The sequence below is a fragment of the Trichosurus vulpecula genome, chromosome 2 (genome assembly GCF_011100635.1).
Source record: "Trichosurus vulpecula isolate mTriVul1 chromosome 2, mTriVul1.pri, whole genome shotgun sequence".
Lineage (NCBI taxonomy): Eukaryota > Metazoa > Chordata > Mammalia > Diprotodontia > Phalangeridae > Trichosurus > Trichosurus vulpecula.
The window spans coordinates 56328900-56345752 of NC_050574.1; the positions used below are offsets into that span (position 1 = coordinate 56328900).

Sequence of the window (16853 nt, forward strand, 5' to 3'; positions counted from 1 at the left end):
AGCCCCTCCTTATCAGGGATAAGCTGGTCACAGAACCAGGCATGGATGAGGCACCACCAGCATCCTGTGCTCTTCTCCACCAGGCAGGAAGGTGTGAGCTCTAGATGGTAATAGAGAACCAGAATGAGGGATGGAGGAAGCCAGGAGCTGAACCCCCAGATTCTCAGGGCTAGAATGGATCCCTGGGGCCCTTCAGCCCAATTGCTTGCCAAGTTTGGGGATTCCCGAGGCAACATCCCCTACCACGCTCCTTATCCAGCTTCAACTTGCCCACCTCACTACCACCGAGGAAGGGAGAACACAGTGTGTGTTATGGGGCAGCGATAAGGGTGTAAGGAGAGACTTATTGGAAAAAGTGGGACTTAAGTTGAATCTTGAAGGGCGCAAAGGATTTGGGGATGGAAGGAGGGGAGGAGAGAGCATTTCTGGCAGTGATGGTAAGCATACCTTCAAAATTAGAAATGTCAGACATAGCATCATAAATTTAAAGCTGCAAGGGGCCTTAGAACATCCTCTGGCCCAAATCACCACACCCCCAATCTCTGCCACTTTACAGATGGGGAAACTGAGGTACGAGGCGGGGTTAAGTGGCTTCCTAAGGACACACACATAGTCAATGATATATGTAGAATTTGAATACAAGTCTACATAGTCCAAATCTCAGCTCTCTCATTGCACTGAAGAGGAAAACAGGCCCAGGAAGGAGGTGAGAGCCTGCACTAATTAATGGTCTTGCTTAATTGCTACCCCCCCTTTTATGGTTCTTTAAGGAGGTTCTGGTTTCCACAAATGTGTCTGTTGCCCCCTCCAGACTACTTCTTTGCTCCGCCAGCCACCTGACCCTTAGGCCGCCTGCCAGAGTGGGCCTCCCTCACCCCAGCTTCCCCTTTCATTTCTCAGAAGCCTCCCCATTTGTGCTGAGCTCGTCTATTTCTCTGGTGGAACCCTGCCAGGGTTCACTGGTCAGGAAAGAAGAAGTGGACAGGGATGTGAAAGTTGGCACCCCTCTCTAAAGGAAAGGGAAGGTCATTTCCCTGCAGGCCCCAGAGGCTCCCCTTTCTTGAGGGTGTAGACAGCTACAGCCAGGCGGTCAGTGGAAGTGCCTCACCTAAGCCCAGGACTCCACAGGCAGGTAAGACCTGAGAGTTCAGTCCATCTTAGGGGAGCTGGGCCTTAGGGTGGGACCTGAGTTCAGGTCTAGTGAGCTAGAGCTGGGGCTGAGGCTGGGAAATCATTTCTAGGGTCAGGATGCTCCCAGACATTGCCTCAGAAGCATCTGGGAACTAGTCTAATGGTTAGGGGATAAGAAGAATGATCAAGGGATGAGAGAGCTGAGGAGATGGAACTGGGGGTGGGGATGGGGGGAGACAATAGACGTGAATGACAATTGGGGGTGGGGGAAGGGAATTGAGGAATCTGGAGATGAAAGGAATGGAGAAACTGATAATATGGGGGATGGATCTAAGGGAGAACTGGGCAGGAGGAGGGCGGAATGTAAAGAGGAAAGAGGGAAAGAAAACCAGGCCTCAGCATGTTGGATGGAGGATCAGTTCAGAAGGAATATGGGTGGGGTCCTACATGCTCGATGCTCACTCCTCTCCCTTGGCCCATTCTCGTTAGCCCACCCTCCCAGCAGAGCACCAAGCCTGCACTTCTCCTGTCTTTGCCTCTCAATCCCGACTCTCATTCCTGCCCTTAGGAGCAACTCCAGGGATCCCTCACTTCTGCCTCTATAGCCCAAGGAAAGTGAAGTGGGGGGTGGGTTGCTGCACCTGGTGCCACAGGACTTCTCAGAGGCAGGTGTCTGGCTGAGATCTTTTCTGGGGCTGACACAGCTGGGGTGGGCCTGAATAGGGCAGGCTCCTGTGGACAGGAGGATGAGACAGGGGGATTGATGGGCACCTGCCTCTGAACCCCTCCTGGTGTGGCCTTTCCCCTCACAGGTAGCATGGCCTCGTGGTCCTGGCTGGCAGCCTGCATGCTGGCCCTGTGCCTGGGTTCCACCTTGCCACAGAATGTGTGCAGAGCTCCTGATGGGAAGCCAGGGCAGCCTGGAGCCCCAGGTCTGAATGGACGCCCAGGACTTAAGGGGGATCGTGGTGAACAAGGTAAGGCCAGCCTCCAGGACAAATGCCCACCTCCCCACTCTAGGCAACCAGCTCCGAAGCCCAGGGTGAGTTCAGGGAGGAGGGTGGTGAGGGAGAGATGAGCCTGAGCCCAGGGTGAGCTCAGGGCAGAGAGTGGGGAGGGGGCGGTGAGCTGAGGGATTCTTCAGCAAGGTGTAGTGATACAAGCCCAGGACTGAGGGGCAGAGGATCTACATTGAACACTGGCCAACTAAGTGACTCTGGGCAAGTCTTATTTATGTTTCAGCCTTCGGTTTCTCTCCCCCTCCACCTTCCCTTCCCCCCATTTAAAAAATATTGAAGGAAATGGGCTGTGTAATCTTCACAGTCTCTCCTTATAGCTCTAAGTTCTATAATTCCCCAAACTCCAAGCCCAGGCAGAAAGGGTCAATGAACAGAGGCTTGGGGCAATCCCCGACTGAAGTTACGGCTCCCCAACCTCACGAAGCCCAACCTGAACTCTGTCCTTCAGGGCCCAAAAAGAAAGAAAAGGATCTTAGGAAATAGCAAAAATCCATCTAGAGCCAGACTGATTGTCACAGACCACTTAGTTCAACCCCCCCCCCATTTTGTGGATGTGGAAACTGAGGCCCAGAGAGGGGAAGTGACTTGGCCAAGGTCACAGTAGTAAGAGGCAGAGGTGGGGTTCCAATTCAGCTTTTCTGTTCCCAAATCCAGTGCTGGAGAATCTCTAAGGTTCCTTCCAATTCTAGCATTCTGTTCCTTGAGATCTCTTCCATTACTAATCTTCTAGATTCTAACATTCTATGTATTCTGTGTTCTAAGGCCCCTTCCAGCTCTGACACTCCATGTTCTTAGGGCCCTCCCACCTCTGACATTCTGTGTTCTAAGGTGCCCCTCAGTTTTAATATTCTGTGTTCTAAGGGCCCCCAGCTCTGACATTCTGTGTTCTAAGGGCCCTCCCAGCTCTGACATCCTGTGTTCTAAGGCCCCTTCCAGTTCTGCCTCTCTACATTCTTACATTATGTCTTCTAATTCTTGCAGGTCTTTACTTAGGTGCTCAGCCCATATCCCATCCTAGAGCACAGCCCTCAAGGTCCCTCCAAATTTGCTATAGATAAGTTGGGGTCTCTGGTGCTCAGACCACAGTCTCCCAGGGCGACTCACACACTCAGTCACTGAAATCTCTTTCTCAACAGGGGCACCAGGAGTGAGGACAGGAGTCCGGGGTCTCAAGGGGGATGAGGGTGAACCTGGCCCCCCTGGAAAGCCAGGGAATAGAGGTTTTGGAGGTCCGCCTGGCCCCCAAGGACCCCCGGGAAGACCTGGAGAGAGTGGCCCCAAGGGAGAGGAGGGAAGAATTCAAAACCAGGTCAAGCCGGCCTTCTCTGCAGTCCGGAAGTACCCACGACAGGATCGGAATGTGGTCATATTCGACAGCATCATCACCAACCAGGAAGGCCGCTATCACAGCAACACGGGCAAGTTTATCTGTAATTTCCCAGGCTACTATTACTTTACCTTCCAGGTGGTGTCCACTGGGGACCTTTGCCTCTTTATTGTGACCTCCAAGGGAGGCCAGAGAAGTCGCTCCTTGGGCTTCTGCGACAACAACAGTAAGGGAATTTATCAGGTCAACTCTGGTGGCACCGTGCTGAAACTGGCAGAGAGTGACGAGGTGTGGATTGAAACGGACCCTTCCCGGGGCAACAAGATCTACAATGGTCAAGATATCGATAGTATCTTCAGTGGCTTCCTACTTTTCCCCTCCAACTAAATTTGTGACCCTAGGGTAGAGAAACTAGGAATGTCCAGCAAAGACCCAAATTTCAGCTTGTGCCTTTCTAACCCTTTCCATCCATACAGGATCATATCTCTGGAGCTCGGGGCGGGGTGGGGGCACACCTCAGGGGTCACCATGTCCAATGCCTTGATTTTACAGATGAGGGAACAGATAAGGCATCAGAGAGGGACAGTGACATAGCCAGGGTTACAAGTAAACGTCTAAAGCAGGAGGCTTACCCAGTGCTACCTCACGATGCCAGTCTGCCTGCCTCTTGGGCAAGTCATTTCAAAACAACAGCATCTTTTTTAGTACCTTAAGAACTTTCCAAAGCATCATCTTCACAAACACCCTGGAAGGGAAGCAAGGCGAAGGGTCATTATCCTCATTTGTCAGATGGGGAAACTGAGACTAGGAGCTGGAAGACAGCTTGCCCACATGGCCAGTGTCAGAACTGGTGTTTGCACTGTCCCACATGACCTCTACACATAACTACACTTTTCTTGCCCTCTCTGTAAAATGTGAGAAGGATCCTTTGACTGCTCGAAGGCAGGAGGGGAGATAGACCAGGTGATTGGTCTCTTGAGGTCCTTTCCATCTCCGGGATCCAGAATGCTCTGTCTCCCTGTCCTTGAGCCCCCAATGCCATAGTAGCTTCCTTCTGTCCCAACCCTGAGGCCAACAAAGCAGCATCTGCCAGAGCAAGAAGATGAGCACTTCATGAAAAAAGCCACCATCTTTGCCTAAGCCCATCTGCCCCTCTGCTTGGCTCTCCCACTTCTGAAGAAACCCCTCTCCAGGACTTCAGCATCCTGTGCTGATGGCTGTCTCCCCTCTTCTATCCAGTCTCACTCATGGCTTGGACTTTGCCTCTCTCCTCTTCAGCCCTGGGCCCACTGGTCCAGGTGGGTCACCTCTGCCCGTTCCTAGACCCCCAGTGCTAAGGGGACAGTGACCCTCCTGTACCCTTGGCACAGCATGTAACCACCTGAACCAAAGTTTTAATGAATAAACAAAGTGATTCAGTTCCTTCTGCCTTCTTCCTATTTTCCATCAGGAGGGGAGATAGGACAAGGATGAGGTGAGGATGGGGTAAAAGCTTATAGGAGGGGGCTGAGATAGGGTGGTCCTAGGGAAGATGGGGCTGGAAGAACAGGAAGGGGATACCGGAAATGTGGAATTAGGAAAAGGGCAGTGGGAAAGGGGTAATAGGGGCCTAGGAAAAAGGGTCTGAGAAACGATGGCCCTTGGGAGAATTAGAAGGAGGGGCCTGGGGAGACACGAGGACAGAAGACTTTGTATGTGGGCCAAGGAAAAGGGATAGGAATAATAGGCTTTTTGAAGAAACGGGACTAGGAAGTTGCAGATACAGGAGCAGGTGTACAGGGTTAGGAAAATGGAGATGAGGATAAGGACGTGTAGGAGGGGGAATAGGGAATATAAATCAGGAGATGAAGGGTTGGGGTGGGGAGGTTAGGGAGGAAGATTGGTGGGGAGGACGGGAAAGGGGGCTGGGGGAATATTCTCAGGGAGGGTAGAGGGAAGGCCAACTGCTCCTTCTCCACTCTGGCCTGTCACCCCTGTTCCCCTCAGCTTTACTTAATCCTCACTCTTGGCCCTTCACCAAGCCACCACTACCCATGTTTCTTGGCCCTAAATCCCTTCCTTCATCTCTGGTTGAGACCCTCAGAAGCATCTTCAAGGGTTCCTCACTTCTCCCTCTATGTCCTGACTCCAAACTGGAAGGGTCAGATGGGTGGGGTCAGGGAGGAAGGTGTTGAGGAAGCTCAGAATGGGGAAAAATGTCCTGGGTGGCACAAAGCTGGGGATAAACCACGTGCCCCACTTAGGACAAAGCCTTCTTCACGGGCCGTGGCCGCCACCTGCTGGCCAATGCCAGTCTGCGCATGAAGGTCATTCCTCAGCCGGTACCACAGTTACAAGCATGGCCAAGGCTGAGATTCTGTCTAGGATGGGCCCACGCAGCCCGGGGGAAGCCACAGGGACCGGCATCGGCTCAGTAGCAGCAGAGGTACAGGGTGTCACAGAATCACAAAGGGGGGGAAAGAAGGCGAGACCTTGGAACAGAGAATGTTAAAATTTAGAAGGTTAGAGCTGGACAGGACCAGAGAGGTCATCTGCAGGTCTGGTACAATCACCCAACCCACAGAAGAAGAAAGTGACTTAGCCAAGGTCACACAAGTCTCTGTGGGTCCGAGTCTGTGAACTTTGCACTCCATCATAATAAGAATAACAAAACCAATGGAGTCTAAAAGGCTTGTAAAGCACTTTCCATATTTTGATCTTTACAACAACCCTTTTAAACTGGTGTTATTCTTATCCGTATTTTACAGATGAAGAAACAGGCTGAAAGAGGGTAAGTGACTCTCCCAGGGTCACACAGCTACTAAGGGTCTAAGGATGTCTGATTCCTACCTCCTATGACACCTGCCTGACCCCGTCTCCCTGCTGGCTTTGATCTATGCTGTACCCTATCTCTCAGGCCTCTACTGCTTAGGGCAGTGTCCAATTATGGGAATAAATCAGGGTGAACCATTCATACATACTCTCTCGCCCTGAGACCTTTCCAATGGAAGGTGCCTGTTTCCCCCCTGACTTGAGGCACTTCCCCAAACACACCCCCACCTCAAATCTCCCTCCTATCCATGAGAAATCCCAAGTTTCCCTGCTGAGCAGATTGAAGATATTAGAGAGTCCTGATTAAGCAGTAGCTCGAGGGAAGACACCATTATCAGTCATTAACACCTGAGCAAAGGTTAGCTTATCAGATCACAAGTCTTCTAACAAGGCCTTGAAAGAATAGGATGAAGGAAGGGAGGAAGCAAATCCTGGAGAGCTGGGCTTGGTCCTGCCTCTGCCTCCAAGGCTGTGTGTGACATTGGGGACATCATTTCCTCTGGGTCTCAGTTTCCTCCTATATAAAATAAGCAGGTTGAACCAGATGGCCTCTAAAGGCCCTCGCAGCTCTGACACCCAGTGTTCTAAGGGCCTCCCAGCTCTGACACCCAGTGTTCTAAGGGCCTCCCAGCTCTGACACCCAGTGTTCTAAGGGCCTTCCCAGCTCTGACATTCTGTATTCTAAGGGCCCTCCCAGCTCTGACATTCTGTGTTCTAAGGCCCCTCCCAGCTCTGACATTCTGTGTTCTAAGTTCCTTTGCAACTCTGACATTCTGTATTCTAAAAGCCCTCCCAGCTCTAACACTTTGTGTTCTAAGGGCTCACCCAGCTCTGACATTCTGTGTTCTAAAAGCCCTCCCAGCTCTAAAATTTTGTGTCCTAAGGGCCCTCCCAGCTCTGACATGCTGTGTTCTAAGGGCCCTCCCAGCTCCGACATTCTCTGTTCTAAGGGCCTTCCCAGCTCTGACATTCTGTGTTCTAAGGGCCCTCCCAGCTCTGATATTCTGAGTTCAAAAGGCCCTTCTAGCTCCAATATTCTGTAATTACTGGATTACCCTTCTTTTGCAGGAAGCTCCCCGCCCTCCCTCCTGAGGCAGGTTCTTCCTAATATCCAGCCCTTTGCACACCCTGTCATACTCTCCCCGTCATCCAGATCAGTCCAGAGGTTCTGGGCCTGGGCCATGAATAAGGCTTCTCAGTACCCTCTCTCCCCATTCCTTCAACCCCAATTTTATGCTCTTCCCTGCCTTCACAAGACCTCCAACCTTCTCCCCAGGCTGAAGCTTAGGGGTGAGCGAAAAAGGGTCTGCCTCACCCAAGAGAGTCGTCACTAAACCCTATGAGCCAATGCTCCCAGGCCATGAGCCATGCTAAGGAGCAATGAAAAAGCCAGTTTGGGCAGAGCACAGGATCTGAATTTGGGAGTGCTGAAACTAAAGCTTAAAATCAATCAAAGAGCCTTACTGAATTGTCTACTACGTGCCAAGCACTGTGCTAGGTAGGCCCTGATGATCCAAAGACAAAAACGAAGCAAACCTTTGATTATTGTAAAGGAGACAGCCTATACACTGATTCTAATCAGCTCATGGAGAGCCCTGAATGTCAAGCTGAGGAGCCTGGGCTTAATGCTAGAGACAACGAGAGCCATTGAAAGTGCTTGAGCAGAAAAGGGTCTTTTTGCAATTTAGGAAAGTTAATCCTTAAACCTGTTCAAGATGGAGAGAGAGGAAGGGTTGTGCAGGCTGTCGAGAGCTTTCTCTAACCTTCCAAAGTCACCTTTCGTCCACTCTGAATATTTTTGTCAACTCCTTGTGACCCCTTTCGGACATTTCTCAGCAAAGATACTGGAGTGGTTTGCCATTTCCTTCTCCAGTCATTTGGCAGAGAAGGAAACTGAGGCAAACTGGATTGACTTCCCCAGGGTCACACAGCTACTAAGTGTCTGAGGCCAAATTTGAACTCAAGTCCTGACTCCAGGCCCAACACTGTATCCACTGGGCCACCTAACTGCCCCACTCTGAATATAGTATTTATTTTTGTGGTTATTTATGTGTTGTCTTCCTCATTAGACTGTAAACTCCTTGAGAGTAAGAACTCTTTTTTGCTTTTCTTAACACTAACTTAACACAGTGCCTAGTACATAGTAAGCTTAACGAATGTTCCTTGATTGATCGTTTTCTTCCCTCCTACTCAGCCCTTGAATTTATTACATTCAAATCTGGCTTCAAAACACTTCGTGTGTGTTTGTTGGGATGCATCTGCTATGTCAAAACAAAATGATTTGGGTTTTGTGGTTGTTTTTAAAATCAGCTTCCCAAGCTGGCGGCCTATTGAAACCCCAAGGCTTCCATACTCTTTGTCAGGTTCAAGGCTCCTGCTATGGATACCTTTCTACCACCCCTTCCCCAAGGCTGCCTGGTCAATCTACCTGCCCTTCCCTCTTTCCTCCTCTCCTCTTCCATTTTCCCTGGTAGCGTCCCCTCTAACCTTCTTTCCTGCCCCCCCTCACTCCCCAGCTGTGGGTGGGCGATGGTCTCTGACAATTCCCAAGGTCCTTTGTCAAAGAATGGGATGGAAGAGAGGGAAACCTCAAAGACTCCAGAACCATCCCTCACTGGAAGGGGTAGATGAGGGGTAGAAGAAGACTCTGGGCCCTGGGGAGGGAGTTGGGCTCAGCTTCCCAAAATCACTGAACCATCTCTTCCATTCCAGACTTTTGCCATCCTCCACAGGTTCCCAGGTCTCCATTCACTGGCCTCCTATTTCTGTTCTGGGATGGGGAGGAATGTGCTCATCAGAATCACAAAGGTACAAAGAATTAGAAAAGATAGAAGGGGATCATGATACAGATATGGGGGAGGGAACATTTTTAAGCACCCACTGTATGCTAGGCACCATGCTAAGCACTTTATGAATATGATAGATGAATAGACAGACAGACAGGTAGATAGATAGATAGATAGACAGACAGACAGGTGGACACACAGATAGTTGGATGAATAGACAGACAGGCAGACAGATGAATAGACAGACAAAAAGACAGACAGACACACAGACAGATAGATAGATAGACAGATGGATAGATGGATAGGTAGATAGATGGGTGGATAAATAGGTAGGTAGATAGACAGACATACAGACAGACAGACAGACAGACAGATAGATAGATAGATAGATAGATAGATAGATGAATAGATAGACAGACAAATAGATGGATAGATGAATGGAAAGACATAGACAGATGAACAGACTAGATAGATAGACAGACATAGATAAATAAATTAATAGGTGGATAGACAGAGACAGAGAGACAGAGAAGAGATGATAGAGTATTTAATGTTTACTCTGTGCCAGGCACTATGCCAAGCAGCATTGAGGATATAAATTCAAGCAGATAGGAGAGTCTTTGCCCTCAAGGAGCTTCCATTCTAATGAAGAAGCTGGGGGGGGGGAGTGGATGGGGGAAGGTGGCTTGAAGTGACTTGAAGACCCTGTTCCAGACAAGAGCTCCCCTAATAGAGCCTGGTTTCCCAGAGTTCTGATGGAGATGAAGATGATGGACTGAATGTGGGCCACACAGTAAGATGAAAAGGCTTGTAGTCAGAGTTCTTGGGTTTGAGAACTGACCCTGACACTTAGTTACTGGGTGACATTAGGCCATAAACTCCTCACTGTGGTCTCAGGAAGTTCACCTATAAAATGAGGGACTTGGCAAGGTTGGCCAAAAGGACAATAAATGAACCTGCCTCCCTTCTTGGCAGAGGTGGAGGGCTGGTGGTGAGAAACACTGTCTACCCTGTCAGACTCAGTCCATGGATTGGTGAGTTTGCTGTGACTTTGTCTCCTTTCTTATTCTCTTGACTCTTTATTTCAAGGGAAGATTCCCTGGATAGGGAAGGAAGGATAAATTCAGAAGTGAAGGTGATATAAAAGGAAGACATTAATAAAAATTAAAAACTGGAAAAAACCCAAGCTCTTGACTTAGGTGGTTTCTAAGGGTCCTTTCAGCTAACATTCTATGTGAGAATCCTCTATTCTAAGATGCCTTTCAGCCCTAATGTTCCAAGTCTGTAAGTCACACCATCTGAGTACCAGAGCAGGCCAGCTTTGTCTTTCCTCTTGAGAAATGGACTCCTAGTCCCTCCCCGTGTGTCAACACAAAGGTTCTAAGAGATCTGGGTGGGTTTGCATGTGGTCAGCCCAGCTCAGCAATCCCCAGAGTCTGTATTTGGGGGAAACGAGGGGAAAAGAGGATGTGAAATCTGTGAGGGAAAGAGGGAGGGAGGAGATGAGGGGGGAGGGAGAGGGGACATGGTGTCCTGGGGCTTCCATCCCTCCCCCATTGACCAGACTTCCTCCTGCCTCCTGAGGAGGGAAGCAGTGGCCACTGAGGCACCATTTCTGTGAACGGGCCTAGGGCCTTACAGCTCCATCCCAAGAGGCTGCAGCCCCCAGGTGAGACTGGGATTTCTCCCTCCCATCATCTTCCCAAGGTTGACTGGTTAGCATGACAATATCTTGAGGGAGTCCTGGGAACAGAGGGAGGAAGGGAGAGAAGGAGAAAGGAGGGAGTTTTCCAATATTCTCTGTTCTGAGATCCCTCTCAGACCTGACAATTTATGTTCTAAGGTCTCTTCTGGCTCTGACATTGTATGTTCTAAGGTTCTCCCAAGTTGACATTCTGTGTGCTAAGTAGGAACCTTTCCTATTCCTTTGGTCTATATTCTGCCAGCATTGTAAAGGCCATCATCCCCACAGTCCTGAGATATAGCCCAGGGACCCTTAAGAATCTTACTGAACACAGGACAGTGGGGGGGAGAAAAGGAATAGGGGTGGGAGGGCTGGAAAGGTGGAAGTGGGGAAAAGAGTAGGTCCCATCTTTCTTTCTGAACCTGAGAGCCTGGGCTTAGGGAGAAAGCCCTTTCTTCTGGAGGGTAAGACTGAGGGAGAGGTGGCCAGAGGCAAGCAAATGAAGGGGTGACCCACAGCTGGCCTAGCTATGGCCAGCTGGACTCCCAGCTTGGCTTTCCATCCCCTGTACCCTTGGTGGTTGTTCTTTGTGGGTGAGGAAGTATTGCTCTCCAAAGGGAGAGCCTGGGAGCTTCCTCCTTCATTGGTCCTGGGTTTTCCATAGGACGGACATGAAGCCGCCTCAGGGCCACAGCCTGAATCAGCTCCTGTTCCTCTTGGCCCTTCTGGGAGGGACCCAGGCTGACCCAACCTCCAGCTGCTATGGGATCCCTGGAATGCCTGGCATGCCTGGAGTTCCAGGGAGAGACGGCCGAGATGGGCTGAAGGGGCCCAAGGGGGAACCAGGTGAGTCCTGCCAGTTTAAGGAAAGGGACTGAATGGGGGAGTGCAGAGATAGGAGTGGGAGGAGGGGGAAGGGGCCCAGTGTTTGGCTATCACACCTTGCCTCAAAGTACAGTCATCCCCTGTCCATAGGAGATGCTGCAAGATGATGCCGGCAGACGTCCATCCCCTTGGAATGCAAACCTGGGGGCGGGGTGCTCTCCATTCCATGCTTAAGGAGCAGTGAGATGCTCAGAATGCTTCATTCCCTCTGCCATGAAGGCACAGGGCCCCATTCTGGAAACTCAGAGCTGTCAGGGACTGGAGAAAAGAGCCAAGCCCAGCAACCAGTCCTAACCCCTCACTTTACAGAATTTGAATTTTTTTGAATCAATTTACAGAAGTTGACACTGAGGCAGAGGACACTTTCTGTGCAAGATCATGGGCCCATTCAGTGACAAAGTGAGAGCTGGAACCCAGGGTTCCTGACTCCAGTGCACAGCAGTGGTGTCATCTGCCCATCACTACCAAACCTTGCGAAGAACAGAGACACCACTCCCACCTCCTTCCTCCCCTGCCTGGAGGAGCTTAGTCATCAATTAAGTGAGGAGGGGAAAGAAGGGGCCCACAGCCCCAGGGTACCAGAAAAGCATGGGAGCGGGATCTGACCAAAGAGAGCTGGGGGAAGGGCAGGGTGGGGGGAGACAGCTTTTTATATGTGTGTAGTGAATTGGGGCTCTAGGTCTATGCAGCCGGAAATTAAGGAGAAGGGTTAGCCACAGTGAGGGAGGGAATCTCTGCATGTGTTTATACATGTGTGTGTTTACGGTATCCCTACGTGTGACCAAATGAGGCAATATACATGACACATAATGCTAATGCACACCCACCTGGAGGCTATAACAATGTCTGTAAAAGATTCTGTGTGTGTGTGTGTGTGTGTGTGTGTGTGTGTGTGTGTGTGTGTGTTTGTACGTGTGCGCCTGTGTCCATGTGAGGGTGTACAGGGGGGTCTGCATGGAGCTTGGTATGTATCTGTGTTACTTCACATCAGTGTGAGACGATACATGGGTTCAAGGTTATATAGCTGTGCAAGGTGTGTGCAGATAATAAGATTAGTAATAATAACACACATACTACTTCTAATAACTCACCTTCACAGAGAGATCTAAGGTTTACCAGGCAATTTTTACATACATAATCTCATTCGAGCTGCACCACCCGAGGAGGTGGCTGCTATTATTTTCCCTAGTTTGCAGAAGGGAACACTGAGGCTCAGAGACATTTCTGATTTAGCCAGGGGCACACAGCTGGCAAGTGTCTTAGGTAGGAGTTAAGCTTGGACTCGAGCTTCAAACCCCTCTCCTCAGTATGCCGTGCAGTCTCCGTCTGCCCATTTGTCATTCTAAGCGCTCTGAGTTGTGGTGACCAGAAATGGTTTTATGGAGAAGGTGAACCCAGAGCTGAACCTTAGAAGACGGGCAGAATTCGGAAAGAGGGAGAAAAGGGAGACTTCATTTCTGAGAGGGGCATGACGGGAGGTAAACCTGTGTGTGGGATGTCTCCTAAGAATGCCACTGAGGCATTCAGGAAATCTTTCCTTCTCGTTATCTACCCCTTTCTTTTTCTTATAAAATCGTGGCACCTCAAAGTTGGAAATAAGCCCAGGGAAAGGATGGTCTTGGTAAAGCCCTACCTGAGCAGGAATTCCTTTTATAGAGCATCAGACATGAGTTTAATGGAAGTGGAACCTTGGGCATGGCATTTATTGACTCCAAACCTTAGTTTCCTTATCTGTGAAATGGGCATCAGAATATTCACATTGTCCATCTCAGAGGAATGTTATGAGGAAAGTCCTTTATAGACCTCAGCACACTATACGGAGTGAGGTGAGTTATAGATTCTTGTTACTGTTCATCATAATAAGTAATGTTTCTATTAATGTATTCTGAGGTAGTAGCAACAATAACACATTTGTACAGCAGGTTAAGGTTTATAAAATGCATCCTCCTCATGACAACCCAGTGAGTTAGACTGTATAAGTATTATTCCTCCCACTCTGCAGACCAGAACACTGAGGCTCAGAGGTACCATTTTCCTCTTGTCTTTGTATTTCCAATACCTTACATGATACAGGGCATATAATCCATGCTTCACAAATTCTCTTTGATGGATTGATTGACTCTAGTATAGAGATAGCCTCTCTGAAATGTCCCCTCTTTCCACAGGGATACCAGCCATTCCTGGAACACATGGGCCCAAGGGCCAGAAAGGAGAACCAGGACTCCCAGGTCACCCTGGGAAGAATGGTCCCATGGGACCGGCTGGGCCCCCAGGTGATTCAGGCCCCCAGGGTCCACCAGGAGAGCCAGGTACCCCCGGCAAATACAAGCTGAAGTTCCAGTCGGTGTTCTCTGTGACTCGGAAGACCCAGGAGCACCCAGAACCCAATAGACTGGTCAAATTCAACATGGCCATCACCAACCCTCAGGGGGACTATGACGTGACCACGGGCAAATTCACCTGCAAGGTGCCGGGTTTCTATTACTTTGTCTACCATGCATCCCTGACGGCCAACTTGTGCCTCTCTCTGTTCCAGAGTGGTACCAAAAAGACCACCTTCTGTGACCATTTATCCAACAAAAAGCAGGTCACCTCAGGCGGGGTCCTGCTCCAGGTGGCATTGGGTGAGGAGGTGTGGCTGGAGGTCAACGACTTTAATGGCATGGTTGGCACTGAGGGTTCTGATAGTGTCTTCTCCGGCTTCCTTCTCTTCCCAGACTAGGACCTTAGGATAGCTTGTCCAGCCTTCTTTCCACCCATCATCTCCCTTGCTTGCCTCATGTCCTTTCTCCTACAAATAGAATGGAAGCTTCTTGAGGACAGGGGCTGGTTCATTTTTTAACTTTGCATACCCAGGACCTGACACCTAGTAGGCACTTAATAAATGCTTGTTGACTGATTGGAGGGTTCTTCTACCTACCTATCAGCTGAGTCTTTCTGGTCTTATCTCTACTGTCTTGACTTGGTCAGCCCACACCAATCTCTCCCTCCCATGCTCATATGACTCAGTCTGCCTCTCTATTTAGCTCTGAACATAGATTACTCGGCTTGCAGCTAACTGGTCATACACAGCCATCTTGCCTCCATAATCTGGCCGTGAGCTTCTAGAGGGCAGAACCTACACCAATGGACCCTGGACGCAGTAGTGTTCAATAAATGTTGGCCATGCTGATAATGTCTAGAAGACCTAAGACTCTGGAAAGCCATCCCAGAAATCATGAGGGGCCCTTGAATGTCAAGGACAATTATTTGTTTGTTGGTTTATTCTTCAGATGTATTGCAAGGTTTTTTTGTTTGTTTCTTCTGCCTTCATTAAAGCTATTCGTACTCAAAGTCATTGAAAATATATTTGAATTCTCACAAGTATGTTTGAATGTGGAAGGACGTGGCTTGGGATGGTGGATAGAGAGCCAGCCTAAAAGCCAGGAAGTCCCCCCACACACACACACACATACACATATTGGTGTGACCCTGGGCAAGTCACTAAAACCTCTCAGAGCTCTAGGCAATTCTCTAAGAATGTAAGATGCACAGAGGGTGCCAATCTGCACTGGTGGAGGGAGTATCCTCACCTGGGAGTTCCCTACACCAGTGAAATCACAAGTCCAACCCCTATCCTTATGTTTTAATGTGAATCTAGCCTTCCACAGGAGAGCTCACTTACCAAATGACTCATCCATCATCACAGGATCTCTAACAGAGGTCTAATTAAGGCATCTGATCATCATTCCTCCCTGCTGCTCGCATTAGCCAGTATTTGGTCAATAGCCAGGACACACAAGATATTCTCTAAGAGATATTCAGACTCATTCACCACCCTGCAAGAACCCTGAGGAGCCAACTCCATCCACCAGAGAGATTTTGGTTTATTGAATAGTAAAACAAACAAACAAAAAGTCAGGGAGGGGACAGAGAGGTAGTATGGTGGATAGAGCACTGGCCCTGGCATCGGGAGGATCTGAGTTCAAATCCAGCCTCAGACACTCACTAACTGGGAGACCCTGGGCAAGTCACTTAGCCCTGATGTCCTTCCCTCTGACAGAGCCGCAGGATACTGAGGAAAGAAAGAGGTGCATTCACATAGCACCTACTATGTGCCAAGCACTGTGTTAAGAGCTTTACCAATAGTGTCTCATTACCTCTCACGATAACTCTGGGAGGTAGGTGCTGTTATTATACCCGTTTTAAAGTTGGGGAAACTGAGGCAGACAGCAGTGAAGTGACTTGAGCAGGGTCACACAACTGGTCAGTGTCGGAGGCCAGACTCAGATTTAGGTCTTCTGTGGAGCAGCTAGGTGACACAGTGAGTAGAGTACCGGCCCTGGAGTCAGGAGGACCTGAGTTCAAATCCAGCCTCAGACACCTGACACATGTACTAGCTGTGTGACCTTGGGCAAGTCACTTAACCCCAATTGCCCTGCCTTCCCCCCTCCAAAAAAATAAGACAAATTTAGGTCTTTCTGACTCCAGGCCCAGCTCTCTAATCTCTACATTTGCTGGCCTTTAGCTTCCTCCTCTATAAAAGCCAAGGGCAGGACTAAACGGTTGCTCTTTGGGCCCTTCCAGATCTGACAAGCCGTTACTCCAGCTCTTGGGCATAGAAGGCCATCATGCCCCAGAGCATCATCGATTTCAGGCTAGGAAGGGACCCTAGAAGCAGTCCCATCCAGCCCTCTTGCTTTAAGATAGGGGCTGATTTAAGATAGGGACCTGCCATTCTAGTGGGACGAGGAATTCCCAGGTGAGGGAAGTCCATCTACCAATGCACATCAGCACCTTCTCCACAACAGAAGGCTACCCAGATCACTGAGAGGTTAAGGGGCTTGCCTCATTAGGGTCACACACCCAGGATATGTCAATGGAGAGACCTGAACCCAACCCCTTCTCTATGTAATGGGCCCTCTCCTTGTGCAGACGGGAAGCCTGAAACACAGATGGGATTATGTCTTACCCCATGGAACAATGGCAGGAAATGCCTAAACAAGCACATAAAACAAGGTCCTCTGACTCCAAATCTTGCATTCTTTCCAGGAAACATATCATGTGTCCAATATGTCATGTTCTAAGGTTCCTCCCAGTTCTGACATTCCACATTCTAAGACCCCTCCCAGCTCTGACATTCTATGTTCTAAGGGCCCTCCCAGCTCTGACATTCCATGTTCTAAGGGCCCTCCCAGCTCTAACATTTTGTATTCTAAGGCCCCTCCCAG

General features: G+C 49.5%; 2 protein-coding genes across 2 annotated transcripts; both read left to right on the forward strand.

Moving 5' to 3' along the window:
* The first annotated feature begins 1038 nt into the window (after positions 1 to 1038).
* C1QA (complement C1q A chain) lies at positions 1039 to 4899 on the forward strand. Its single transcript, XM_036747037.1, has 3 exons — positions 1039 to 1132; positions 1944 to 2108; positions 3287 to 4899. Exons 2-3 carry the CDS (start codon positions 1949 to 1951, stop codon positions 3862 to 3864), a joined length of 738 nt encoding a protein of 245 aa, XP_036602932.1. The 5' UTR covers positions 1039 to 1132; positions 1944 to 1948; the 3' UTR covers positions 3865 to 4899.
* A 5740-nt stretch (positions 4900 to 10639) lies between these two features.
* Positions 10640 to 14989, forward strand: C1QC (complement C1q C chain). Its single transcript, XM_036747969.1, has 3 exons — positions 10640 to 10743; positions 11423 to 11604; positions 13809 to 14989. Exons 2-3 carry the CDS (start codon positions 11430 to 11432, stop codon positions 14363 to 14365), a joined length of 732 nt encoding a protein of 243 aa, XP_036603864.1. The 5' UTR covers positions 10640 to 10743; positions 11423 to 11429; the 3' UTR covers positions 14366 to 14989.
* The last annotated feature ends 1864 nt before the right edge of the window (positions 14990 to 16853 follow it).

Coding starts and splice junctions, on each gene's coding strand:
- C1QA (XM_036747037.1), top strand. CDS start 1,949: ATGGCCTCGTGGTCCTGGCTGGCAGCCTGCATGCTGGCCCTGTGCCTG. Junction 2,109..3,286: donor GGGGGATCGTGGTGAACAAG/GTAAGGCCAGCC, acceptor CTTTCTCAACAG/GGGCACCAGGAGTGAGGACA.
- C1QC (XM_036747969.1), top strand. CDS start 11,430: ATGAAGCCGCCTCAGGGCCACAGCCTGAATCAGCTCCTGTTCCTCTTG. Junction 11,605..13,808: donor GGGGCCCAAGGGGGAACCAG/GTGAGTCCTGCC, acceptor CTCTTTCCACAG/GGATACCAGCCATTCCTGGA.